At 34.6% G+C, this 27,780-nt stretch overlaps 2 protein-coding genes across 2 annotated transcripts in view; both read left to right on the top strand.

Moving 5' to 3' along the window:
• Window positions 1-21,189, top strand: part of LOC110102540 (phospholipase D zeta 1) — a 56,134-nt gene extending 34,945 nt beyond the window's left edge. The window contains exons 16-20 of the mRNA XM_020830908.2: window positions 1,321-1,422; window positions 8,343-8,474; window positions 18,941-19,006; window positions 20,135-20,196; window positions 20,289-21,189. Of these exons, the coding sequence (XP_020686567.1) occupies window positions 1,321-1,422; window positions 8,343-8,474; window positions 18,941-19,006; window positions 20,135-20,196; window positions 20,289-20,535 (609 nt within the window). The 3' untranslated portion in view covers window positions 20,536-21,189. The remainder of the gene's footprint in view (window positions 1-1,320; window positions 1,423-8,342; window positions 8,475-18,940; window positions 19,007-20,134; window positions 20,197-20,288) is intronic.
• A 5,386-nt stretch (window positions 21,190-26,575) lies between these two features.
• The window catches only part of LOC110102518 (CST complex subunit TEN1), an 8,531-nt gene continuing 7,326 nt past the window's right edge, over window positions 26,576-27,780 (top strand). The window contains exon 1 of the mRNA XM_020830876.2: window positions 26,576-26,766. The gene's annotated coding sequence lies outside the window, so the exon portion shown is untranslated. The remainder of the gene's footprint in view (window positions 26,767-27,780) is intronic.

Genomic DNA, 27,780 nt, shown 5'->3' with positions numbered 1-27,780 from the left:
ATAATTAATATAAAAAGGATAAATATTTATAAAAGCAATTAAAATTTAATTTAATGAGAAAAATTAAAATTTAAATAGAAAATTAAATAATTAAATAATTAACTACACTATATTTCATTAGATAATTGTAAATTCCTAGCCAATAAAATTGAACGATGGGAACCACAAATAGCTTGAGCCAACACTGGCATATGGCCACTGCACCCAACTTATCCTTAAGGATCGCAATTCGAACTAGTTAAAACAAATTCTTTTTTCAATTTTTTTTTTCAACAAACACATCTTGTGTATCTGATGGCAATAAACTTTAAGATTTGCATGAAAAAGATTATTTTTTGCATGCTTGGAATATGATAATTTACATTATGCTGTAATCTACATTAAAAAATAAAAATCCCCCAGCCATCACGCACCTCATCCCTCTTGCATGTTCCCGTACCCGAGCCGCTCTCAAATCGAACACTGTCCCCACTCCCATCCCCCATTCTCTCGCTTAGTTAGGCAACATCCCCAACCCTTAGCCCTTAGCTTTCTACGTATCGTCACTTTTCTCTACCTCTCCCTCTCTCTTCTAATTTTCTCTCTTCCCTACCTATTTATCTCTCTTTCTTTCTCATTCTCTTTTTATTTCTTTTTCTTTTTCTCTCTATTTCTCTCTTCCTCTTACTCTCTTTTTCTCTCTAGTTCTCCCTCTCTTTCTCTCTCTTCTTCTCTCTCTTTCTCTCATTCTCTCTCCCCTTTCTAATAAGAGAGAAAAAATCCAAAAAATAAAAAAAAAAAGAAAAAAAAAATTCAATGTGTTCGCATCGTCATCATTGTCATCATCTTGCATGCAAATCCATAAACTTGTAAACTCTCAAAACCTAAATGCGACACGTTTGACATGGCAAGTGGAACCCATGCTCGCTTTTCTTAGCATGGCGGGGGAATCTTGTTGGTGACATTTGCGATGCAACGGGTAAGCCCCATGCATGATTTTTTTAACATGGTGGTTGCATTTAATTATGAGTACTTGTGCACATCATTCTTGATGAATTCTTAATAATTTAGATGCATGGCACAAATTCATAGGTTTGATGGTTCATTTTGAACACTTAGATGTTAGTTTTCTAAATAACAAATATTTAATGGTTAGGCATAAATATCCCTTATAAAAAGTTGTTCAATATGCCATGAACAAAATAGTTTTCCTCTAATTGAGTATCAGAAAAAAACCGAAGTCGTTGACGTCATTTTTTTTCATGGATTTATCTGTATGGGATGGAATTCTTGTGCAACTTGACTAATATCTTATGCGATTACTTTCTATGTTTCATTCAGATTTATGTGCACAGCAAGTTGATGATAATTGATGATCGTATGGCTTTAATTGGATCAGCTAACATAAATGATAGGAGCTTGCTAGGATCTCGAGATTCTGAGGTATTTTATTGGTTTTCTTATGAAGAGTAGCATTATAGTTGCCATGACATTTTAACTTTTTGAACACATTCAAGGAATTTGTTCAGTAGGTGATAATATTTGATTTTTCTTTACAATAATGATTTGATATTTTTTTATTGTATCTAAATCTTGTATTTTGTTTTATTTTTGCTAAGTGTTAAAACTGGTTACTTCTTTTTTGTGTATTGCTACAGAGTCTGTGTTGATAATGAAATAGGTAATTTATGGATATATAATATATACCTATGGTGGGTATGATGTTCACTATTATCTTTTAATATTTTTAGAAGATGTGGTTATACCGAATCATCTTGGATCTATTATTATAAAAGAATGAAGATGTTGATGGGAATATAGCTTCTAATTTTAACGTTGGATGGTTAAAATGAAAAAATTTCTTGGGAGTTTTGTGTGATAAGAGGATATCATGAGTGCTTAAAGCCAATTTCATAAAATTTAAATTGAGCCTGTGATATTGTATATATTTATATGTTGAGCTATAAAATAGTTATTAATATTTTAATTTAGTGTAAAAATGTTACGATGGATGTGTGACAAACCTTAGGAAGAATAAATTAATGAATGATTATATTAGAGTAAATTGGAGTGATAGCTATTTAATATAAGGTGACTGAAAATAGACTTTCAGAATTTGGACATGTGCAATGAAGGGTAGAAATGAGTTTGTTAGACAAATGGTAAAATTATTGTCAAATGATTAGGAAGGATAATGCATAGATCTAATGTTACATGGATTAAAATTGTTGTAAATGAGTTACAATGAATATGCTTAACACGTCAGAGAACCCTCAACAAAGCAAATGAAAAACAAGAATTTATTACGCCAATGCTAGCTACAATAATGTTAATGATGATGAGCGGTAAGAATGTGGGGTTTGATGTGAATGATGATACATTATTCTTGTTAAAAGAATAACCAGAAAAACAATAAACCCTTCTTCTATTGTGCTATTAGTTAAGACAAATAACTTGGCTAATGCATAGAAAGAAATAACCAAACACTATATAACTAAAAGTTTTTAATGCGGAAATCAATGAAGAGAAAAATCATTGGACCCAGTCCAGATAGAATTGCTTCTATTATCAAGAAAACAAGGAATGTTTATTCCTGATGAGGACATCGTCAGAGATTTCAACACACGTACCATCAGGAGACGCCGGAGATCGACGGCCACAATCATGAGTTTTATTTTGAGTCATTTTATGTAGTAGTTTATTTGATTTTTATGTTTTTCCATTTTTGCCCTTATGGGTAGTTAGTTGCTATTGTAGCTCAAGGGGCATTTTTGTCTTTTGTTTTCTTTGTCATTTGGAGGCCTATATATATGGCAATTTTCCTATGTATGAGGAGTTTTTTGGATGAATGAAAATTTGCCACTTATGTTCTCTTTGTGAGTTCACCCTCCTCGATCTCTTAGTGAGTTCGTAGGGGAAACTAGATCTCTTTGTGAGTTCTAGGTTTCTTGTATTTCGTTTTCTTTTAGTTCTCTTTGATCTATTCGTTGTTGTGGAGAGTTGGATTGAAGCCACTAGTGGGAGATTGGAATTTCATGCTTTTGAATCCATTGAATTTTCCCTCTCTTCCTCCCCTTGCATTTGCCGTCGCCTAGCCTTGACCTGCTCAAGCCGCCGGCCACTTTGGCTGCCTCCTCCCGCCGGCTGGCCCCTCTCCAGGCTTTTGGCCACCGATCCAGAGCCCTCCCGTGTAGCCATCTTCCCCTCCCCCTCCACCGTTCCTCAACTCCACAGCAAACAGCCCAAGCCGTGAGCTCCAGCTCACCGAAATTTCCCCTGCAGTCCCTTGCCGCCGATTCCCTCTGTGTTGCCCAACCCGTGGAATTTCAACATTTAATGCTGGATTAATTGCTTAATCAATCATCCCTATTAAGCAAACAATTACTAGCATTTAATTATATTTGAAATTCAAATTCCAATTTTCCCTCTCATGTCAATTCAATTTGGGAAGTTACTTAAGTCCCAATTAAATTTGAAATTATAATTTCAGAATTTGATTTGGATTTAAGTACTCTACCATGGGCCCCACTTAATGAAAATTAATTTCTCTCTCCTCTAGCTTGGCCGGCCACCTCCTCTTCCTCTTTTCTCTCTCCAATCGTCACTTAATCACCTCTTAATTGCCCCTTTAATTCCCCTCCCTCTCTTTCTCTAATTTCGAATTTCAAAATCTGAAATTGAATTTAAAACTGCATTTTTTTTTTGGAATCAGGATTAAACTCCTTTGGTCGGCCACTTCTCTCCCCTCTCTCTCCATTTAATTGCACCACTAATTGCAATTAAGTCCCTCGTTCAAATTTTGGGTTTGAATCAATTCCTTTTGGAATAAAATCTGAAATTTAATTCAGATTTTAATCCTACCCCATCCGCCCTCTTCACCCTAGCCAACCACCTCCCCTCTTGAAATTTTGTGGACGGCCGATCCGGACATCAACCACGGCTTCGTCTTTGATGATCAAGGAAGAAAGGATAAGACGTTGTAGGCTCACTAGTCATCCCATGGACTACCCGCCACCGGCTACCACTCCAACGGACTACACTTTGTGCGCCATTTGTCTCCTAGTGGCATCGCTCGGTTGCTCTCAATCTTCCTCCATTAAAAGTGCCACCAACAAGAGAGTGAGTGAGAGACCCAAGGTGAAACGTTCTATTTGTTAATTGTGGATTATTGTTTCTCTCCTTAACATTACTATCTAATTCTATGTTGTCAATTTGATATTGTCCCATTAATCTAGTTGTAACCACATGCCTTACTTAATTTCGACTTGATAATTCCGAGAATTTAATTTGGGTAAGCATTAATTCTATAACTAGCAAAGCTTTAACAATCTTATATTAAAATCCCCTAGCAGTTCTTGTTTCCATGTATTACGTTTCACATCAATTCCTCTAAACAATCTAAAGACTATTTGCGGACTAAAAAAATAACCACTTATTTTAAAGAAAAAATTATAACTAGTAAATGAAATGAGTATAACATGAAGCAATTACAAAGAATTTTCAAATGAAATGAAAAAATAAAAAATAAAATTAAAGATAATGACATAAGGGAAAACATCCTTATGCTAAAAGGGAAAATCCTCAAAAACTCTTATATGTAGTGCTTTTTATTTAAAGCATGGTGAGATTTAGGGAATGTTTATAATTTTTTTTTCTATTCTTGCCCAGTATGACAAACATGATTTGAAAACTCATGTCCAATTGTACTATCATCTAAATCATAAAGTTGGTTGAAGTTTGGGTCATAGATATCCTCAATAATAGGATAAAGATGAGAGGCTACTAGTATAGTTTATCTAGAGGATCTGGATTAGGGGTGTAAATGAGCTGAGTCGGCTAGAGCTCGACTCATTTATGATCTCATGAGTCAAGCTTATCGAGACACGAGCTCGAGTTCGAGCACAAACTCGAGCCTGAATATTAAACGAGCTCAAGTTCGAGCTTGACAAAGCTTGACTGATCGTCTTGGGAGCCTGCTAGAATTAATTAATTATTTAAAATTAAGAGTAATATAAAACTTTATGTATTAAAAAATAGTTAACATTTATTATAGCATTAATGTATTATTACCTTTACAACAATTGTTCAAATTTCAATACTGGTTCACCCAAAAGTCTTTTTTTACACCGGTACAATTTTCAAAAAATCAATTCAATAGCTGTTTTGAATTTTCTTTTTTTTTTTTGGAAAAAGCTGCTGCTCTATAAAGCAGCTTTACTAAAGCTGCACAACTTTTTGTCTCTTTCATCTTTTTTTCTTTTTCTCCAAGGCATTGCAGGAGTACATTATGCTTTTCTCGTTTTTGAAAACAATCGATCTTCTTCTCCATAGCGGGCAGGCCCGACACTTCTCTAGCGATGATGAAGCAAGCTTCGGCCTCCATTTCATCACAAGTCGAGCTTGAGGGAAAATGGACGAGTTGAGCTCAAGCTCGTTCTTTGTACTCGAATTTGAGCTCAAGTTCGAGCTGCTCTTTTGAGGGATGAGTCGAGCTCGAGTTAGCCACTACTTGAGCTCGACTCGACTCGTTTACACCCCTAATCTGGATTGATGTTTTTTTGAATGGATATGAGGAGATGAATACATCCTTAGGGCTTAGGATAGTAGTGGAGGGCTATGATTCCTTTATAAGATCTTGATTTATTCCAAATTTTGTTTGCATACTTGATCTTAAGTAGGAGGAATTGTAACTAACATGCTTGAAAGTAGATCTTGATCATTTGTATGCTCTCCCAAGAACCTAAATGTATAAACCAATACTAGTTGATTTCCTCAGTTGAAGGTGAGCCTTGAAAGATTTATATTGTAAAGAAATTCCAAACATGCGTGATAGGTGGTTTCATGGATGAGTTCAAGTGAGAAGACCACTTTATTATACACATTAGATAACCACTCACACAGTAGGATCAACATGAGAAAATTCAAGGATAATATGCTTTTAAGGATAATCTGATGATAGTATGAGAGGTAGCCACATATGCTCTGAACATGAGAGAAAGAACCACATGACAAATAAGGGTCCTTAGAATAGGTGGTGGTGAAGGATCAGGTCCAAATAGGGGAATTATCATGACCTTGCCCGAGAGCTTGGAATATTAGGGCAAGAACATATGTTTAGATGGAGCTTTAGAACACTTTTATTTACATAATTTTTTTTCAAAATAATTCCTTCAATTTTAACTTTCAATGCATTAAAAAGAGTTGCTAATCCTTAATTTTTTTTGTTATGAAACACCTACACACCATAATTATCACAACATTCAGGAAGCATAAATACCTATTCCTTTCAGCTCCATATCGGTTGTATACAAAATCCTTTCTCTTACTCATTTAGATCACAAAATTCTTTCTTGTATGTGTTGACTGTAACGGCAAACCCAACCGACTGAAGCCACCGACATAGCCGATCGGACACGTCGTTTCAAGCACCGCCTCTCTCACGACATAAAAACGCTTCTCTCATTCGGTTACGCACTCATACGCACTGAGAAGAAGGAGAAATAGGGTTTCAAAACTTACCTCTCCTCCACGCGACGCTAGGCCGACGCCGACAGATCGCCGACCCGATCCCTCCGTCGACCCTGCCTGAGACGACGCCACCGCCTGCCGACGCCGAACCCGCCTCCGCCGCCTCCGTCGCCGACCGTCGACCAGCAGGGGATATATCACACTTCAAAATCATAATAACTCAAATGAAAAAGAAACATGTATGCTACTCATCTTTTTAAACTGTAAGGAAATCACAAACATTGCGTAGCAGTTAAAGTGATTTATAATTATAGAATCATAACATTCATCTTGCCTTTAAGAGCATGAACATAATTGAACTTATCATATAACTGTATTATATACTTAATACATTTGTTTTAGAAGCACCATCTTTACATTAACTTAACTCCCCATTGGATGATATGTTCCTTGTCGGCACAATCAGGCGTAGATTATGCCCACTATTATATGGGATTGGAAGTCACCAACTAACCGCTAGTTGATACATCTTCTATTAGTATAGCAAGATCTATGTTATATTTCTACTTGTTTAAGGTGGAAGGTAAAAATCATCAACATGGGGAACATTAGCATCCCTAGTTAGTATCATTATGTGGTAACTCTATCATTCAACATACACATACAAGCATACTTATATATCTCATTTCTTTTTCAATTTTCTGTTGTAGACAATATATTTTTTGTATGGAATATTGCAATGTATAGTTTAAAAACTTGAGATATAATATGAAAACATGCTTCACTCATAGCAATATGAACGATCATTCTCATGGAAAAGATTAATCATGTATGTTGATCTCACTTTTGTTTTTATAACAAAAATCATCTCATGTATATAATGAACATAAATTATAACTAATTCAATAAATAAAGTCGGTCTTGAAGAAAGAAAATGTTGCGCAAATTTAGAAATGAGATCACCAATATCAACTTCAAAAGCTCTTAGTCACTTAATCCTTAGTTGCCACCTCGTTTAACTTGATACCAGTAATAAATATATATATATATATACACACACAAATGATTTTTTTATTAATTTCTATAAATTTGTTTTAATTTTTTCCCCAATTTCATCTATAAAAATCTTTCTTGTCAAACTCAACTATAATTTGTTTTAGAACTATAATTATACTTAATAAATCCAATTTATTTTTTTACATAACAATGTGTCTGAATTACAAATATATCATCATATCTAAATATTCTTTTTAATCTCATTCAAAATTCTTGAATGACAATCTTATTATTTCTAAAATTAATTTCATAACATAAAGACAAACTTTGAATCAAAATAAATTCTAATTTTTTCTCTATCACAACTTTATTAAATTTCAGTTTTTTTTATTAATTAAATTTTAAAATCTAGAAGGCAATATAGACCATTTAATAAAATTTTAACTTCCAGATTTCATCAATAAAATTCCTTTTCTTATGATTGGTATTCATACCTCAAATATCTTTTTATTTTCATTTGAAAAAAATTATCGACTTCCTCCTCTTGACTTGCTCTTCTGCTCTATGCCAAATCCTAAAAAAATTTATAGATATTTTTCCTTTCATGATTATGAGCGTTATAGGTGGACATGTACTACTCTTGGGCATAGTTCTTGGTAAGAGGTGCTTTGCCAAACAGGATCCAAGGTTTACTCTGGTTTTTCTGATTGCATAATCTAGCTAATGCACATTAGTCGGCTGATTTATCTGTTTATCTTTGTTGTCCTTTCGTGATTCAAATCACTGCCGTTTATTTTCTACCCTCACATTGAGTTTTTTTTTTCTTTTTTCTTTTTTTTTAATTATTGTTTTATTATCTTTTTATTTTTACCCTCACATTGAGTATGTTAACTGTGCAGATTGGTGTGGTTATTGAAGACAAAGAATTTGTTAATTCTTCCATGAGTGGGAAGTCATGGAATGCAGGAAAGTTTACTCTTAGTCTTCGCCTCTCCCTATGGTCTGAACATCTCGGACTTCGTTGTCATGAGGTCTTGTCTGCACCCTAGCTTTTATTCCATCCTTCTTATTTACCTAACTTCTTGAAAAAAATGGTTCCTAGCTGAAACAGGGATTTACAGATAGTTGCTAGTTTGTCATGTGTTGTCTTAGTTTTTTATTACTATCTGTGGTTAATAATTCAATATATCTTTAAGCTGTTGTTTTGTCTTTACGCAACTTGCAGAAGTTATTTTAACCTGTCAAGATATAATTTAAGGCACCCTTCTTTTGATTTATATTTGTGGAAATAAAATTTTATCACATGCATTATGCGTCTATGCTATGTAGTATTTTATTTCTCTCGCAGTACATTCTTTCAAAGGTTATAATGTTTTGGAAAACTCCTTTTCTTGATTCATTATTTGGGGAAAAAAAAAACTCGCTAGGAATGTTTTTCTTAAAGGCAATTTTCTAGAGCACGTTTTTTCTTTTATTTTATTTTGGAAGCTTGCTCGAATTCAAATCAGTTAGATTGGTCTCATGCTTAAGATTAAAAATAGTGGTTTGCAGAGGCATCTTTATTTATGTTAAGTTCGATCTTGATAGTGACTGGATTGTTCTTTTAAAACTTTCTCTGGTCCTCTAATGTTGAGCAGAACATAATCATTAAATCCATCCATCGTTTTCATGTGTTACTCATGTTCTTGTCCCACTGACATGCTTATGTTGTGTTTCTGTTACGCCTGGACCGGTCCCAGCTGGACCGGTCCGGTTCTACACCTGACGGCCCAAGGTCGGGCGGAACCAGGCGGAACGCGCGCAGGAGCGGGGCCCAAACAGCGGCTAAAACGCACGGGGGGAGGGAAATTTTTGAATGAGAGGCTGTTTTAGGAAGTCCATTACTGTCCTTTATGATTAATTTGTATAATTAGGAGTTTTGGGGGGATTGGCGGGGTATCTTGAATTTGAATTGTTTTGAGATCTAGGTTTTGGTGTCTTGGGCTCTTGGCTTCGCCGGAGATCTTTTGGAGAGTTTTTCCTTCCTCTCGAATTGAAGGAAAGCTGTATCTTGCAAGTGCTTTTCGTCCGTCATCGAAATAAAAGTGTTTGCAGTGTTTTTCCTACGTTTTCTCTCAGGTTTTTGTGCAGTTGGCTGTTTTACTGCTGTGGACAGCAGTTTTTCCTTTGGATCCTCTTGGTTTTGGTGTGAAACACTTGGAAATCCAAGTGTTTATGTTTACTTTGTATCACATTTATTTTATGTTATGTTGGTTTCATGTTTATGTCATACTAGTCCTTTATTAGTATTTAGTCAGTCGTATGCTGGTCGTTATATGATAACCATTACTCCATATAAAGGTTCCTCACTTTGTGTTGCACACATTATGATATTATGAATGAATATTGGATTCAAGGTTGTTATTTCTATCCCACTCCTCTTTGGTCTCCTTGCTCTCTCACTCTAGTTCCTCTCTCGCACTTGAGTGATACTTTCTCTTTACCTCTTTTGGTCTCTATCTCCTAGACCACCTGCTTTTCTCTCTACTAAGTCAGCATTAAGAATAAAATGCTTTTTTACCTTCATCAATTGGTATTTAAGCCAAAGAGATCCATTTTAATCCTGCCACATAAACCCTGAAAATCCCTTCATGCATTTTCTTTCTCATATTTCAGTTTTTTCTTCCTTAATTTTCTTGCAATTTTCCTTGGTCTTAGTTATCCTTGATTTCATGCAAAACCCAAAAAATTCTAATCCCTTCTCAACCTTTCTCGATTGATCACCTCTTGCATTGTTTCAATATATTTTTTATTGCATGCACGACACCATCACCATGAAAGCAGGTTCAAAAGATTTCTAAACCCTGAAGAAACTCCTCAACATCTTAATTTCTTCGTGCATCCATCAATTTTGAAACTTCCCTCTTCATTTTCTAAAAATACCATTTTGTTCAAAATCCTTCCTAATTCAAATTCTAATATTTTTTTATAATCCAATAGGTACATAATATGTTCTTTCCTTAATCCATGATATACTATCATAATTTAACCCAAATCGTAACCACCCTTGCCCTCACTCACTAAAGATGGCTCATCAATTTATCTTAGACAATCTAAAATTTATTAGCATAGAGATTGGATTGTCAATTCATATTATTCACATATCTTTCATGATATCTATGATGACTATTCTCTAGTTGAAGATATGTATGAGTGGTATGCATTATTTTTTGGAAGTTATCCTTCTTTAAGGGTTATATTGTGATTATGTGCCCGTCATCATTCATATTGTCACACCCGGAGTCCGAAAGACGGTACACTACAACAACACAAGACTTGATGAAGGAATAAAATGACTTGTTTTGTACTCACAAGAAGAAAAAATTGCATAAATCAATAATAAAATTAAATATATCTGAGTAAATAATGATAGAAAAAATTAACTTTCATTGCATTTGTTATAAATTCAAAAATAGTACATCAATACGAAAGGGGCTACTACGAGCAAATGAAATATCAAACCAAATAATGGGAAATAAACTACCCAACCCATGAAATTAAATATATGGTAATCTACTATAAAATATAACAGTACTAAATATAATCTACTGCTGATAGATATGCTTCTGAGGTGACAATCCACCTAACACTCTGATAGGACCTGCTATAAAAAAATAACAAGTGAATTTGATGGATCAAACTCTGCATGTAACTTCTATGATTCTATCTATAAAAGTATAAATAATAATGTAGTATGAACAACCAAAAGATGGGAGTAGCTACTCATAGTGAGCTGAGCCGACTTGCGAGCCTACATGAGCTCGACTCCTTAATGAGCTTACGAGTAAGTTTATCGAGCTGCAAGTTTGAGCATGAGCCTACTATACTCGAGCTCGTATATTAAAAGAGCTTGAGCTTGAGCTCAACCCGACTCGACTCAAAAGTTCGTTGAGCTGTTCGATTAACTTAAAATATATTTAAAAATTAATTTTAATTAATATAATATAATAGATTTAAATATTTATAAATTAATTCTATATTAAAAATAAAAATTCTTATAAAAAAATGAAAATTAAAATTAAGAAATCAAGCTTAACAATCGAGTCAAGCTTTCCAAACGAGCTTGAGCAATCGAGTCGAGCTTCAGCCTATAAATGTTTTAACAAGACCAAGCTCGAGCTCGAGCTCAGTAAGAACCAAACAACCTTAGCTCGATTAGGCAGATACTCGACTCAACTTAGACTCGTTTACACCCCTATTCACTATATCAAACTAGTAATGACATATGTTATATTTCCTATGACATTTTTAATATGCTGATGTAACCAATGTTACATCAAAGTGCTACACATATAGTATCATTATAATGAACCACGTTAGGTATCATCATACCTCCATATCATACCTCCATATGACTTATTAGTTATTTATACTTTTAGCTCAAGTCCATATATATATATATATATAAGTTTATTAAGTACCCTTCATTGAGAAGGTAAACATCAATTCAAGAAAATCCAATGATTTTTTTATAGAGTTGTTATGTGGGCCCATGTAACATATCCATATGTAGGCCCAAAATGTTGCCCTAAGTGGGAATCCAGTAGCCCCCATCGAGGGGCGAAACCCGCCTTTCTTTTGAGGGTGGGCAAAATAGAGTTGTGAAATGCATAATCTTATGTATAATAGAAAAAAGATTTTTTTTTCTTAGAGTTTGGGCAATTGCATTTATTGAAGGTGGGAAAAATAGTTAAAATGTTTATTCTTCTACGTTAAAAAAATATTTTAGGGTGTGCATTTGCCAACCATGATATCTTCCTGGTTCCATCCCTGCCCCCATTCGATGAATTAAAATGCTAGTGATGATGGCTCAGTGACCTGCATTGCTTGATATGCTCAACAATATTAGTGGTTAGTCTAAGATGTCGCATAGCCCATAACTCACCTAATTGATCATACTCTCTAATAGGTTAAATGCCTCACACTTTAGCTTGATAGTGGTCACACAATGTAAAAGTTCCAAATAAATAGAGGCGTAAAGCTGATATGATGTTAAGCAAGAACAAGTGAGGGAAAAAGCCGTCATAAATGTTGCAACCTCGCAATATCTCCTTGTGTTGCTCAAGTCTGTTGTCAACCTCATTAATCCCTTAGAGGTTCATGTATGTCTATCATAGCCCAAATAGTCTCCTCAATAGGCTCGTCGCGTGGCATATCAACAAGAATCTTCCAACTAAATGTTTCCCTCCAAAAGAAAGGGGGGATATGTTGAAAACAAGATGAAAAAAGGGCATGATTTTAAAGTGCAAAAAATAAACCCAATGCATGAATCTAATAATCTATACATTGCAAGGTGACATAATGGTAACTCTTGTATGTTGAAAATTAAAGTTAGAAGCCAGCTAACTCTCCACCAAAACTAAGGTATGATGCATACTGGAGATCAATCTACGATAATGAATGCCTATGTGCTGAAGTTCAATTGCATGCTTCACATCAATATGCATATATGTTCTTGAAGGTCTATATAGTCAATCCCTGATGTGACACACAAACATATTTTTAGAGATTCACAGGGTCAATAAATTTGCAACAAATATGTTCAACTCCAACCACTCACTATATTTATTAGGCGGCATCTATTGACCTCAATATCAACTTCACAATTGAACCAATCAATCGTGATGAAAGTGGTGAACGATGAATAAGACGTCGTTTAAAATTGCCCAAGTATTGCTCATTTCACAAAATGAATCACGTCATTACATTTAGAAGTTGTTATTACTAAGCAAGGACTCTCGTGGTTGATTTGAGCAAAACAAAGTGACGAATTATGAGCGTGACATTGAATACCCATATTTTTGCCCAGGTTCCTATTCAAGAAAGACCGCAAAACATTCACCTATGCATGCCAAATGAATAGATACACAATTTAAATAAATAAATAATATATATTGTTGGAGAATTTTTTGTATCCTCAAACGGATTGCATATTTTATAATCGGGCACGGCATAAGAACATGATATATTACCCCGGAGGGTAAAAATACCATTTTCTTATGGGCTCAATAATAAAATTTACAATTTGAAACAGAGATTCCCCCACTCAATGTTTGGTTGAGTGGGGTTTATTTATTTCTGGGGTACAGACATCCCAAAGGGGCAAGCCCCTATGGTTAATTACATCCCAAATTTGATTTGGGAAAATTTTTGATTAAACTAGTGGTTTTCTTTATTTTGAAGTCATTTAAATGTTGGCTATAGTTTATTTTTGTTGTTTTAAAATCCATGAAAGTCTTAGCAAAAGGATTTTGGCCTTTAGGAATTTCAAGGAGGAGGTTGATCAACTAAGGATTAGATTTTGGGAATGAAAGCCAAAGGAGGTAGAGTAGGGGCACTTGATTCTGAGATGAAACTCAGAGGTGCCCAAACTATCTTATGTTGGGCTTTACATTTTAGCAACCTAATTTTGGTTTAAGTTGATATTTTATTAGAAGATTGGGGCTTACATCCCAACAACACTTGTTGGAGGAATTGCCCGAAAGATGAGGGCTTATAGGGTGATTTGGAATCAACCCATGCCTCAGACCCTAAGACTAAGGTGAGGACTACCGATAGGTAGTGCCTCGAACCTAGATCTAACGAGTGCAAAGAGGGACTTACAAGCTACACCTCACAAGAGGCATAACCAGCTAACCCTCACAAGAGGCATAACCAGCCCGACCTCTGGATTTATTGTCCCGCCTGGAAGGGACTACCAACTAAACTCATCATAATCGCTTTTAAAACCATGCTATTCGGTCTCAATGCAAATGTAGAGTGGTATGGTTGTTTTCATTTAGAAGGTAGGTCTTACAGCTTGGCTTTGAGGCCAAGATGCCTTAGCATGTGGGTATGCAAATGCTGACTCATAAAGAAAAAAGACTTTTGTTATCTAATCCTTAAGTGAGGGCTTTCTACATGCAACACATTTGGCCATGCATGATTGTTTTAAATTTGAAAGACTTGGCTCCTTGAAGGGAGCCATGCAAGACTTTCTTACTTATTAGAAAATCGTGAAGCCTAAATCAATTTTTAGATTGATTACATTTTAAGGGGTAGAAAACTTAGTTTTGAGCGAAAAAGTACGTCAACATATATAGTGATTAAAATGCAATGCAATGCAAGTAAGACATCTTAAAAAATATATTCTTTCTTTGTAAGGGAATGATCTTTAGCTTGCTTTTCTTAGGAATGGTACTTCTTCAGATATTTCCCATTGATCAGGAGCATATGTCGTCGACCTTCCATATTGACAAGTTGATAGGCTCCTCCTTGGTACTCCTCGATGACAAAAGGGCCTTCTCAATTTGGTTTGAATTTATCACTAATTTTTCGACGCGGGATGATTGACATTCTCAGCCCCAGGACAAATTCTCCTTCTTGAAATGCTCGATGCCGTACCATACGATCGAAAGATTTTATCATACTTGCTCGATAAATTTTTAAATTCTGTTGAGATTGGAGTCTAACTTCATGTAGTGATTAGCTCTTCTATTCACAAGCGAGCATTTTGTTCTTTTGTGAGGTCGTACTGAACAGCTACTCGAAGTAATGTTAACTCAACTTCAAGTGGCGGTACTACTTCAGCTCTGAACGCCAACGCATAAGGAGTTACTTTTGTTAGTGTTTTGTATGTAGTATGCTATTTTTTTAGTGCACTGCTTATGTTCACATTCATTGTCAAAATAGAGAAAAATTAGATCCAAGAGCACTCAAGTGTATCTTTGTTAGATATTCATCCAGCCAGAGATGTTATAAGTGTTATCACCTCTCCACCAAGAAAACCCTTGTATTTGTTTACGTCACATTTGACGAACAAAAATCCTATTTCACCAAACCTCCTATTCAAGGGGAGACTGAAACAGAGGAAGACGAGGAAAGTGAGTTTACCCCATTGACCTTTTAGCTCCATCTCAAATCGATCCACCTAAACTTGAAACCAAAACTAGGAAAATTGAGGACAAAGCTATTATGGATAACATGAGATTTGGAAAGGTATATTCTGGGCATACAAATCCAAACTATTGGGGTAAACACAAGTTCACCTAAAAAATCTCCCGTGTACCCCGTAACCAACTTTATATCATTCCATAATTTTTACGGGGATGATATCATCTTGACTAAGAATGATGAAAATGAGAAAGTGATTATAAGGTTGTCTTGTCAAGGAATTTGAGATCAAAGAATTGTGGGAAAATATTTTTAGGAATTGAATTGACTCAATCCAGCAGAGAAATTTTCATTTCACAACAAAAATACATTACTTATTTTCTTAAAGAAACAAGTAAACTAGCTTGTAAACCGGTACCAACACTAGTAGAATCTAATCTCAAATTGGGGGAAGCTAAAGAGGATTCAGACGTAGATAAGGGATCTTACCAGAGACTTGTGGGGAAATTGATCTACCTTTCTCACACTAGACCATGCATAGTCTTTGTTGTAAGCATGATCAACTAATTCATGAAGAATCCAAAGTAGACTCATATGCAAGTGGTAGATAGAATACTGCACTGCCTCGAGGGAAATCCAGGAAAGGGGATTCTCTTTAAAAGAAAACGTGGAATAACCCTAGAGCTTATAATGATGCAGATTACGCAGGATCACCGACTATTTTAGACTACTACACATTCATTGGAGGTAACCTAGTTACATGGAGGAACAATAAACAAAATGTGGTGGCAAGGTTTAGTGATGCAGGACTACATATGCAATGTTTAATTCATTTAGATTTGGGCACAACTTATGATTAAAATAATTCTAGAACAAATCTACGAGCAAATTCAAACAACGAAATAAAGCACTTAGTGGTTATCCGCTTAGGCTTGAATCACATGGTAAGAATTTACTTCCAAAATAAATAGGAAAACAACATGATGAGTAGTAGTAGCTTTCAAAATAATTCCTAGTCTAACAATGAGAATTTGAAAGCATAGAGGTGCGCTCAATCCTAAGATTACTAAGCTTAAGCAAGAGCAATATGGAGTAGCTCGTCGTGATTGCAATCAAATCAGGAGAATTTAGACTAGAAGATATAAGATGCACGGGAGAAAAAAACCTTCGTCAAGGATTGGTGGAGATCCTCCACTCGACGCCTTCGAAGTGCTCGTCAATGGCCTCCACCAAGGTATCTAGGATCCGTTCGAAGTAGTCTTCAACGGTGAGGTCGATCCTCGGATTCACGTTGAAGAAAGTGGATCGTAGGATGTCGGTGAAACCGTCGTTGTCCCAATTTATTATGTACTCAGTTTCTGGATCCGCCATTCATAGGTGCTAGGAGAGGATTCTTCCAAAGGATGCGTCTTCTTCACTATTGGGGAGAGAAAGAAGTTTCTCATCCACGGAAAAGGAGAGGTGTAGCGAAGAACGTATACCGCTCAAAATCTGAAATTTTTAAGAAACAAGACTTTAGGAAGAAGATTTCCAAATCCTAAGTCTTGTGGAGAATTAAGTGGAGAGAGATGGTGTTGAGAGAGAGGGGCGGCTAGAGAGAAAAGTGGGGAAGGGGCGGCGGGATGATGGGGAATGGGGGGGGGGAATTGATTTCCTAAATCAAGTAGTTAGTTAGGAAATAATTTGGAGGAATTGTGAGGAGGGAATTTTCGGCCAAATAGAGGAGATGAGGTTTGGAAATATTTCCTAAAACTAGACTTGAGTTTAGGAGACAATTGGGGAGCATTTAATGAGATAGGAGAGAGGGGAGGCCGGCGGCATACATGGGCAAGGGGGATTTGGGGCGAGGTGTCATGCTTGCCTAAATTAGATTTGGGATTAGGAAAGTAATTAATCAAGTCCAATTGAATTTGAAATTCAAATAGAGTTGATTTAGAAACTTTCCAAAAATAGAATTGTAATTTAGGGAAGTTTTCAAATTTCAAATGAGTGAATTTGAATTTTGAAAATCAGTCCAAAATTATCCATCCAAATTAGGCAAGGGTTTTAATGGGGATGAGGAGGTGGATGGGGACCGGCGGCTAGATGATTGGGCTGGTGGTATGGTGTTGGCCTTGGGTGTTGGACGGGGAGGAGGAGGGGGTTTCGGGTGAGGGCTCTAACCGAGAGGTTGGGGGGAAAGGATGAAGGGTGGAGAACCAAGAGCCACCGGTTGTGACTGTTGGGTACGACGGGGTGGCCTATCCTAGGCTCCACCAAGCTCTCGAACTCTCTATCTCAAGCTCTTCTCAAAGATCTAAAAAAACAAGTGCAGGAAATTTTCTTCAATCATTCATTAACATGAAACAATAAGCAAATGGCTATTTATATAGCCAAGTACAATGGACTCAAAGAAATAAAAGACTCAATTGCCCTTTGGGCTCATACAAGACACATCCCATTAAAGGGGTACAAACGGAAAGACCAAAATAACAATAAGCAAATAAAAATACATAAATAATGAAATAACAAAAAAGGACTCATAAATACAAAGACTCGATCGTGGCCGTAGATCGGCGTCCACGTCTCTGATAAACCTTCCACGATCTGATGTCCTCATCATTTAGTGTAGAGGCAGAGTTCAGAGCTATAGCCTTAGGTAGCTATGAGTTACTATGGATCAAAATAATTCAAGAACACCTAAAGATTAAGTGGGAAGGACCCATGAAGCTACACTGTGACAGCAATTTGCAATTATCATAGCTCATAATCCAATTCAGCATGATAATACCAAGCACATAGAAGTGAACAAATATTTCATAAAGGAGAAATCATACTGTGGACTTATTTGTATTTATCATGTCTCATCAAAAGATTAACTTGCAAACATTGTTATAAAGGGGCTTGGCAATAATACATTTCTGGGACTGATTACCAAGCTAGGAATAAAAGATCTATATTTTTTAGTTTGAGGGGGAGTGTCAAAGACTGTCCCAACCGTCCCTTCCCTCTTGATCCCATGGCCAGTACGAGGATCCGTGAGAAGCTCACCTGGATTATGCCAATCTCCTTCCATATCTGGGTGGTTGATTTAAGAAGGATTATATTAGTATAATTATGCATTATTTTGTAATTATGTGCTTCCTTATTAAGATATCTTGTATAGATCTATAAATAGGAATAACTTTGCACAATAACATAATGCTTTTTTCCCTTTCCAATTCTCTGAATTTAATAAAGAATACTGTAGAATTTTGTTTTATAAATAGTCATGATATCATCTCTGAAAATAAAAAGCAAGGTTGTTAATTTTCTCCTACCTCTTTTCGTTCTCTTTTCTCCTTTGGTTCTCTTATAGTCTAATGCCATTAACTTTTTCCTTTTCGGTCACTTTCTCCTAGACCTATTCCTCCTCTCTCTAATGCCTTGGGGGTGTTTCTGATAGAATGAAAGGGCAACTGCATCTAACTTATGTGATGTACTCAGTACTGTTAAGCTTCTTGCAGTGGTTTACGTACTTACATTGAGGAAATATAGAATAGCATGATCACAATGGCATAATGTCACGTTTTATTTTTAACCTATGGAGTCCTTTCAATGCTTCCAGATCACTCAGATTCGTGACCCTGTGGTTGATGCAACGTACAAAGACATCTGGATGGCTACAGCAAAGGTACGGATTGCGTATTCAATTCATCTTTTTTCTATTAACACGCTGGTTGGTCCAATTGGTTCAAATTTTTGTGATTAGCTTGACAACCTTTCCACAGACATGACAATGAAGTATATTTATGAGGAACTATATGCAGATCTTGAGCCTTATATAGGACAGGCATTATTATTTCATGCTATGCTAAGCTTAGAATTCTTCTGCACGAGTTATGACTTGTCATAAATTGTGAACTGAAATAATCCGCAATATATGTTACTTTTACTTATTAGCCATTTAGTATGATGCTTGATATGCAGTAATAGCCTACTTTGCCACATATTTTGAAGTACAAAAAAATAAAAAATTCATGACGAGTGCAAAGTCTTTGGAGACATTGATGTATGTAATCTTACACCTTTACAAAGAGCCTATTTTTATTTCTGTGACTTGAACCCATGATCCCAAAATGCTATGGTGATTGTCTATTTGTTCAGAATAGGAATTACTCCCTTTGGAATATCTGCATTTTGATACGGTTCCTGTAGAACCGACCCAGCCGGCCCAGGTGGGGCTGGCCCAGGTTTACCGGAGACAGGCTAAACCGCCTCCTTGAAAATCATGTGGGGCCCTCTAGGGCTGCAAAAGGAGAGAGAGAGGGGGGCAGCAACAACAAAGTAGGAAATTTGTATTAGGAAAGCTTGTATTGAGAATTAATTAAATGAAGAAATTATGTATTGAGCAGTATAAAATAGTATGAAAGGCTAGGGTTAGGGCATGCATGCTTTGGGTTATTTCTCTTGTAGTTACTTTGATGTCTTGGGCTCTAGATTCCTTGCCTAGAGATTGGGAGCGACGGTCCTTTCGAATTGAGGATCACTTGTATCTTATTTTCGTGTTTGTTTGGCTTTGATTCCCTTATCTTAATACAATGTTTTGGAGCTGTTTTCACCCAGATTATGCATTATCGCTAATTTCACCAATTAGTGATAGGTTCCCTTATGAACTCAAATATTTCCCTTAGGGTTACTTGCGAACTCTAGTATTTCCTATCACATTTCTGATCAAGGAACATGCAAATGTATATGGTTCTATTACATAATGATTTTTATAGCTATGGTCTTGCTCTTATATTTCCTTTGATGTTGGCAGACAAACACTATGATCTACCAAGATGTTTTTTCGTGTGTGCCGAGTGATCTAATCCACTCCAGGTATAATTCATGTCACCATTTTTGCTTCAGGCTACCATCTGTGTTAAAAAATCCATGAATTCTAATTCAAGAAAGTCTTTTAACATTCACAGAGCTGTCTTTCGTCAAAGCACTTCTTACTGGAAGGAGAAGCTTGGCCACACAACCATTGATCTAGGCATTGCACCAGAAAAGCTTGAGGCATATCAGAATGGAAATCCGAAAGAAACCGACCCTCTGGAGAGACTGCAATCCTTGAGGGGACATCTCGTCTCCTTTCCTCTTGATTTCATGTGTCATGAAGATCTGAGACCATTCTTCAATGAGAGCGAGTTTTATGCCTCTCAGGTATTTCACTAGGTCTCATTACTTGATTCATATTTATAATGATCTTCTTTGAGAAAAAAATAATAAAATGATCCCCGGATTATTTATGGGAAGCCATTTTAGGCTTCATTTGGGACGGCTGTCTTCCTACTTCTTAAAGCGGCTTTCTAGTATAAAATTTTAAATTTTGTACTTAAAAGCTGCTTTAAGAAGCAGGAAGAAAGCCGTCCCAAACGAAGCCTTAGTTCCAAATTATTTAATGTGTCTAATATAGTCATTTGACTCTTCAACAAATTTGATACAAAATAATTCAATAGATGGACTATTTGAATCATATTTGAAGGATCAAGAAACTAATTTGATGATATTTATACTCTGGAACTATAATGATCTCGTATAAATAGTCCGGAATCATTTTGATTTTTTTCTCGATCTTCTTACATCAGTCAAGCTATTGTATTTTGACATTGATGCCTGTAAATTGCTGTAAAACATAGAAATTTAGAATGAGCAAACGCATTTTTGGCTAACGATATTGGCGTTTTCTTAAGCCAAGCAAGATACCGAACAGTATACAATTTAATCAGGGGTGGCATTTTAACTGCCCTCGTACTGTTGTAAAATAGCAAATTTACTATGTAAATTTTGTTCTTCTTGAGTATAAAAAGTGATATTGATAGTGTAAAAGTAAAGAGTCTTAGCTTAAGAAAATTAAACATTCATAGTAAAGATATGAATTTATCTGAGAAAATTCCTATCGCCAAACTAAGTTGCAAGAATCTATTAGTTGATATATTTTTTTTGAGAGTGAAGTAAATGTATTTAACAGATAAAAGAATATAAATTGGTATTTTTTGGCATCAAGCAATTACGTCAGCTTACCAAGCATGCATCTCCTGGGATGTCCAACTAATTCTCTCCTTTGCCAACACTATCGGAGAAGTCTTTTACAATATTTACTATGCAAGTAAAGCTAAGAGAACCCACTCTTTGATTCCTTGCAATGGGTATTTAGGGCTTGGTGAGTACAAGACTATTAAAAACACAAAAATCTGATAATGTTAAGTAGTGATGGGTTTCAGAGTTGTTCGATGTGCGTTGAAATTAGTGATTTATATGATGTTTTATGAATAGTGTTAATCTTTGGTTTCATTTTGGACAATTTTCTTACTGCTTTTTAAAATAATTTTTTTAGCGCAAAAATTTTTAATTCAAGAAATTTTAATACTTAAAATGCTATTTTAGAAAGTAGTAGAAAATGAAAATTTAATGTAAATTTGATGGTTTTGATGCAAAAAAATTGAATGTTATTGGGTTTATGACACATGCAGATAAATCTTAGCCCACATGCTAATAACAACCCAATGAATCTCTACCATTCAAGGAAAAAAGAATCATGTTGTATGATTATCCATTTCTCACCATAAGCCTATAAAATAGTGTAATACATTGCTAATGTTTATGATGAAAAAGTTAATAGCTTCTTTCCTATTTCTTCTTATCTTTTAATAATTTCATACTCAATTATTTCTCGGTTGTTTAATCGCTTTGTATGCTCTTTCTTATTTACTTCGACATGATATCAGAGCTATAACATCAATGCCTTCTCTTTTGCTTCAACATTCATAGACTACTATCAAATATATTGTCAATAGCAACTCACAAATGTCAATTATTCAATGTGGAGATCCCAAATCCTCCAACGATTTATAGCAAATGGCTTTGATAATTTCCTAGATGGATTAAATCAATGCCCAAACAAAATGAAAACAAATTCATTCTGATCCAGTGTATGATATATGGATATTGCTCATAGGTCAAAATTTAACAATAGATCTCTACCCCACTTTAATCAAACTTATTCTTCCCTATGTCTTCAAACCTCAGTTTATGCTCATCATTTAAAAAATGCCTTCAGTCATCCAATTGATCTTTTGTGATACAACTAAAGATAGAGCTACATGACATTTTCATGAAACAATATAAACCATGACCTAATAACAATTAGATGCTAAGGATCTTATTGATAACCTCAAAGCTATTAATGTGTCTCTTGACAATGAAGATATTATATTTTATATTATCAATAGTTTACCTTCATATCAATCATTTAAGTTGACCATTCACACAAAACTAACTTCTATAAGCCTTGACAATTTTTACTCCCTATTATATAACGAGGAGATTCATAGCATTCCATATAACATCAAATAATGATTCATTGATCATCAAATAGTCTCGACTATAGTATGTGATCATAAATTCAACCCTCTTCTCATAATAGAGGCAGATGATCACCTATTTAAAGCCACAGAGGTGGCTGTCAGTTGCAGCAAAGCAATGGACATGAAATTCTCTCTTAACTCGATGGTTTGCCAAATCTATGGCACATGAAGTTACTCGACCTTTCACTGTTGGCATAGGGCAAGCTTGAGTTACACACCAACTAGCCCATTAAACTTTAAGAAAGCATTTTTCACCACCTCTCAATCAATGTCTATTAATTGGTACTTGGATTTCAGTGCTAAATTACACTTCCCCCTCAATGTTGAACAACTTCAACAAGTTGCATCCTAATTTGAGTTAGAAAATATGCTCATGGACGATAGAACATCTTTTCACATAGCACATTCCAGTTGGTGTCTTTTGTCAACTCCTACCTATATATTAGTTATGTATATACTCCTTCAGGACCCAACTTGTTTTTATGATTTTCTCTCCATCCATAATCTCATAAGAAATATTATATTTATTTTGATGTTCTCAATAGTACTTCAAGGATTAATTGCATACTCCTTTAAGACCCATGTCAGAATGATCTCTATCCTTTTTCTAATGACCGAGCATCACATCACTCAACTATATTGTAATTGTTCCTACCATTCAAAGTCACTGGCACAAAAGACTAGACATTCTCATTTTTCCACTCTCTCAACCATTTCAAAATAGAATAAAGCTATGTATATTTTCTATAGTATTACTTTCTACAACTCAATTAATGTGGCCAAGGCTTATCAACTTCCTTTTCATAGAAACCATTGGAACTGATTCAATCAGTTATATGGGGACCTTCCCCATTTTTTCTATCCAAGATTACAAATAATATGCTAGTTTCTCTCACACTTTACTTAGGTGTTATCTAGATAAATAAATAGGAAGTTATACAATAGTTTACTCAGATCAAAAATAGGATTGAAAATTCATTCCATATCCATATTAGAATTTTCTAAACTGATGTTGGTGATGAATATATTAACCATAACTTTCAAAAACTCATTATAACCCAAGGCACATGCACCAAACAAACTATCTATTCACCTTGTAACAAAATCAGCTTGCGAAAATAAACATCGTTGCATTCTCAAGATCAGTTATACCCTTCTAGATGAGGCAAATTTACATTATAATATATGGTCTGACAGTTACGTAGTGAGGATTTACCTTTTAAATCAAATACCATATTTGACTACCAAACAAAGATCTCACTACCACTTATTATTTTAGAAAACGACATATTATAAACATTTGAGAATCTTTGTTTATGTTTGTTACTTGTGGCTCCCACCATCATATCGTCAAAAATGAGCTCTCCTATCAAATCAATGTGTTTTTGGGACATGATACCAACCACAAAGGTTATAATTTCTTAGATCAATCTATTAGTTGAATTATTCTTTCCCTTCATGTTGTCTATGATGAACAAACTTTTCCTTACAAAACTCAACCCATTGTCATTAATCTAATTCCGCCATTGTGACAATGAATATTTGATTTCTTAATGCATTGGCTCTTTTCTTCAAGACCATAATGCTCAAATGTTTGTTATCAACGTTTTGTTAGCTATCATCATTTATGTCTATTTAATATATGAATATGAAACACCTCAAGTTTTGAATTATGTCATGATTTGTGTTAATTGAAGTTCATTCAGCTAAAAATGATACAAACGAAGGCTTCGCTTCAATTTGTAAACAAAGATATTAAACAAAGCAAAATAATATTATTTATGATTTGATTTAATATTTCTCTTTTTTTAATTAATGTTATAAATTCTTAATTAATGGAGTGGTGTAATTTGACTTAATAGAGATTATTGTCTAATTGGTTTAGTGAATTGATATTAATTTTTATTTAATTTAACTAAATGCCATTTATTATTTAATTAGCTGAGTAAATTACTAAGTAATGATTAATGGAGTTGTTATCCTAATTAAAATGTCATTTATGCTAATTATAATCACAGGCTATATAAATTTTTTTTCATGTAATAATAAATAATAATTATTAAAAACTTATTTTAGCCAACATATTTAAATCCTAATATAAATAGCCAAATAATTCAACAAAATTTAATCAAATTTAGGGTATGTTTGAGACCGGTTTCTAGTTGCGTTATTTTTCGGACATCAACTACATTTTAATTTGACTATTATTATTTCGTTGCTTTTTAATGTTTTATGTAGTTCGAAGCTATTTTGCAACTAGTCAAGCCATGTTATTTTTCCCACAACAGCTTCATAACCAACTTTATAAAATGTTGCAGCCATCCCAAATAGACCCTTAGGTTTCGTTTGGGACGACTTCCTTACTGCTTCTTAAAGCAATTTTCTAATACAAAAATTTTAATTTTTATACTAAAAAGCTACTTTAAGAAACAATAAGAAAGTCATCCCAAATAAAACCTTAATATTCGTAATGCCAACTAGTTTTGCGAATTTTACATCCTGAAGACTTAGGCTTCCTTTGGGACGGTTTTTTTAATGCTTTCTAAAATAGCTTTTTACTACCAAATTTTTTTTTTCAGAAAGCATTAAGAACACTATCCCAAAAAAAAAGCCTGATTAAATCCCAATATAAAAATTAATTTTGTCTATTTTTTTTAATAAAAATATATGCTTAAGCTAAATCCTCAAATTAAATTCCAACTATTTTCAATAATTTAGATAACTCAAAATATGTACAACCATGCAATGCAATTACATCAATATTTCATTTTTAATTCAAATTGCAGAAAACTATTAAACCACAATAATTTCTCCAACATTTATATGTGGATAAAAATGTATAAGAAAAGTATTCATTCTCCAATTTATTCTTATAACAAGATTTATATTTTGCAGAATATAATCTCTATTAATGGTACCATTTATGAATAAATATCTTAATAAAGATGAATGTGATAATAAATTTAATATAGGAATTTTATAAGCAATGTCTTATACTAAGCTTTAAATTATTTGATTGGGCTATATGATCTTTGATTCAAATTTGTATATGAATGATACTTGACCTTACTAGCAATTAGTCTTCTTGATAAGAGCTAGAGAGGATGATAAGACTTCAATAAGTACGGAGGGCGGAAGAGCCACAAGTGACCTTGGGAGGCTTATCTCCATCGAGGCATGTGTTTTTCTTGAGCTTGGAAGGGTTTACACAGATCCCTTGATGTGCATGTTCGGGATGACTACTTGATTCAGTCGATTCGAATGAGTTGGGTTCCTTGCGAGTGAGTGCCTTAAGCAAAAGATGTGATTGCTTTGAGCGAGTTCTCTTGTTGAAACTTAATAGGTACATATGAGATATCTCTATGAACATATAAGAATTTATATATACGAAAGGTAGAATTCTATTCATAAAAATAATTTTATAAAAAATATTATAATTTGATCATATATGTATGAAATATACAAATACCAATGAGGATACTAAGAGTTCAATCTAATTTAAAAATAGTGATCATAAAATAATTTTGTCATAACTACTCATTTGGAATTTTTTTTTTTGCATTTATAAATCTTTATTAATCACTTAAAAATAATCAAAATTCATTTAAAATTAATTCTAAAATTTTAATCAAAATCAATAAAATTTCAAAATAATTAAAATAATTTATAATACAAGTATTTGTTTAGTTTTAATCTTATTTTATTTCTTAAAAATATTAAATAAAAATTATAATATTTTTATATTGCAATTTTATGACTGGTTTTATTTATTAATTTACGAGATGTGACAACAGTTAATAAATATTATATCCAATAAATTTTAAATTTTATTCCCCGAAAAAGTTTATTTAATCTAATCCCGCTTTAGTCCAGCAGACCTAAGCGTCGGCGACGGCAACGAGGTCCTCCAGGAAACGAACGGCAGCGGCGCTTATCCTTCAGTTTCCGAGGCGAACAGCGTCGTCTTTCTCTAGCAGGCGGCATAACAGCCAGCAGTAGAACCACCCGGCGAACAACTACTTCCCTTCGGCTTTACGCTGTAATGTTCTCATCGCAGTCATCGTCCTACACTACTTTCGTCTGCTCTTCGATGTGCTTATGAATATGCTTGAACTTCTTACCCTAGAATGGATAAAATTTATCAATTAGTAAGTACTTGGTGGCTTGAGAAACATTTCTTGAGAAAAAAAGGAGTATCAAAAGGTTTGCATCCAAGCATGTCGGTCTTAAGATCTAGAATATATTTCCTTTGAGAAACAACAATGTCCTTTCTTGATCTAGCCACTTCCATTCCAAGCAATATTTATATGGTTTTCAAGATCTTTAACTTCAAAACTTTCCGACAAATATTTCTTCAAATTTTGTAATTCCTCCACATCATTACTGGGTAGAATAATATAATCGACATAGACTATCAATATAGCAATTTTCCCAGCATGAGATTTCTTGACCCTCTATGTAGGCCTAGCTTCAAAACAACCTTTGTGAATTTGTAAAATCAAGCTTGGGGAGATTGTTTAAGGCTGGAAAAAGGACTTCTTGAGTTTGCAAACCTATTTCTTTGCCATGCTTTTTTGAAAACCAGATGAGATTTTCATGTAGACTTCCTCTTCATGATCACCATTTAGAAAGACATTTTTTGTGTCCAGTTATTGCAAGTACAATCTTGGTTGACATCTAATGAGCGAAGAATTCTGATAGTGTTAAGTTTTGCAACACAAGCGAAAGTTTCTTGATAGCCTCTGCCATTGGATTGTGTAAATCCTCTAGCTTCCAACCAAGTCTTGAATATCTCAACTGATCTTCATGATCACCATTTAGAAAGACATTTTTTGTGTCCAGTTATTGCAAGTACAATCTTGGTTGACATCTAATGAGCGAAGAATTCTGATAGTGTTATGTTTTGCAACACAAGCGAAAGTTTCTTGATAGCCTCTGCCATTGGATTGTGTAAATCCTCTAGCTTCCAACCAAGTCTTGAATATCTCAACTGATCCCAAGGTTTAAAATTGCGTAATTAAGCCTCGAGGTGGTTTTCGTCCGTGAGGCGAGG

The sequence above is a fragment of the Dendrobium catenatum genome, unplaced genomic scaffold (genome assembly GCF_001605985.2).
Source record: "Dendrobium catenatum unplaced genomic scaffold, ASM160598v2 fragScaff_scaffold_932, whole genome shotgun sequence".
Lineage (NCBI taxonomy): Eukaryota > Viridiplantae > Streptophyta > Magnoliopsida > Asparagales > Orchidaceae > Dendrobium > Dendrobium catenatum.
Note: the sequence above shows the minus strand (reverse complement) of the source record. Positions and strands in the feature narration are given on the sequence as shown.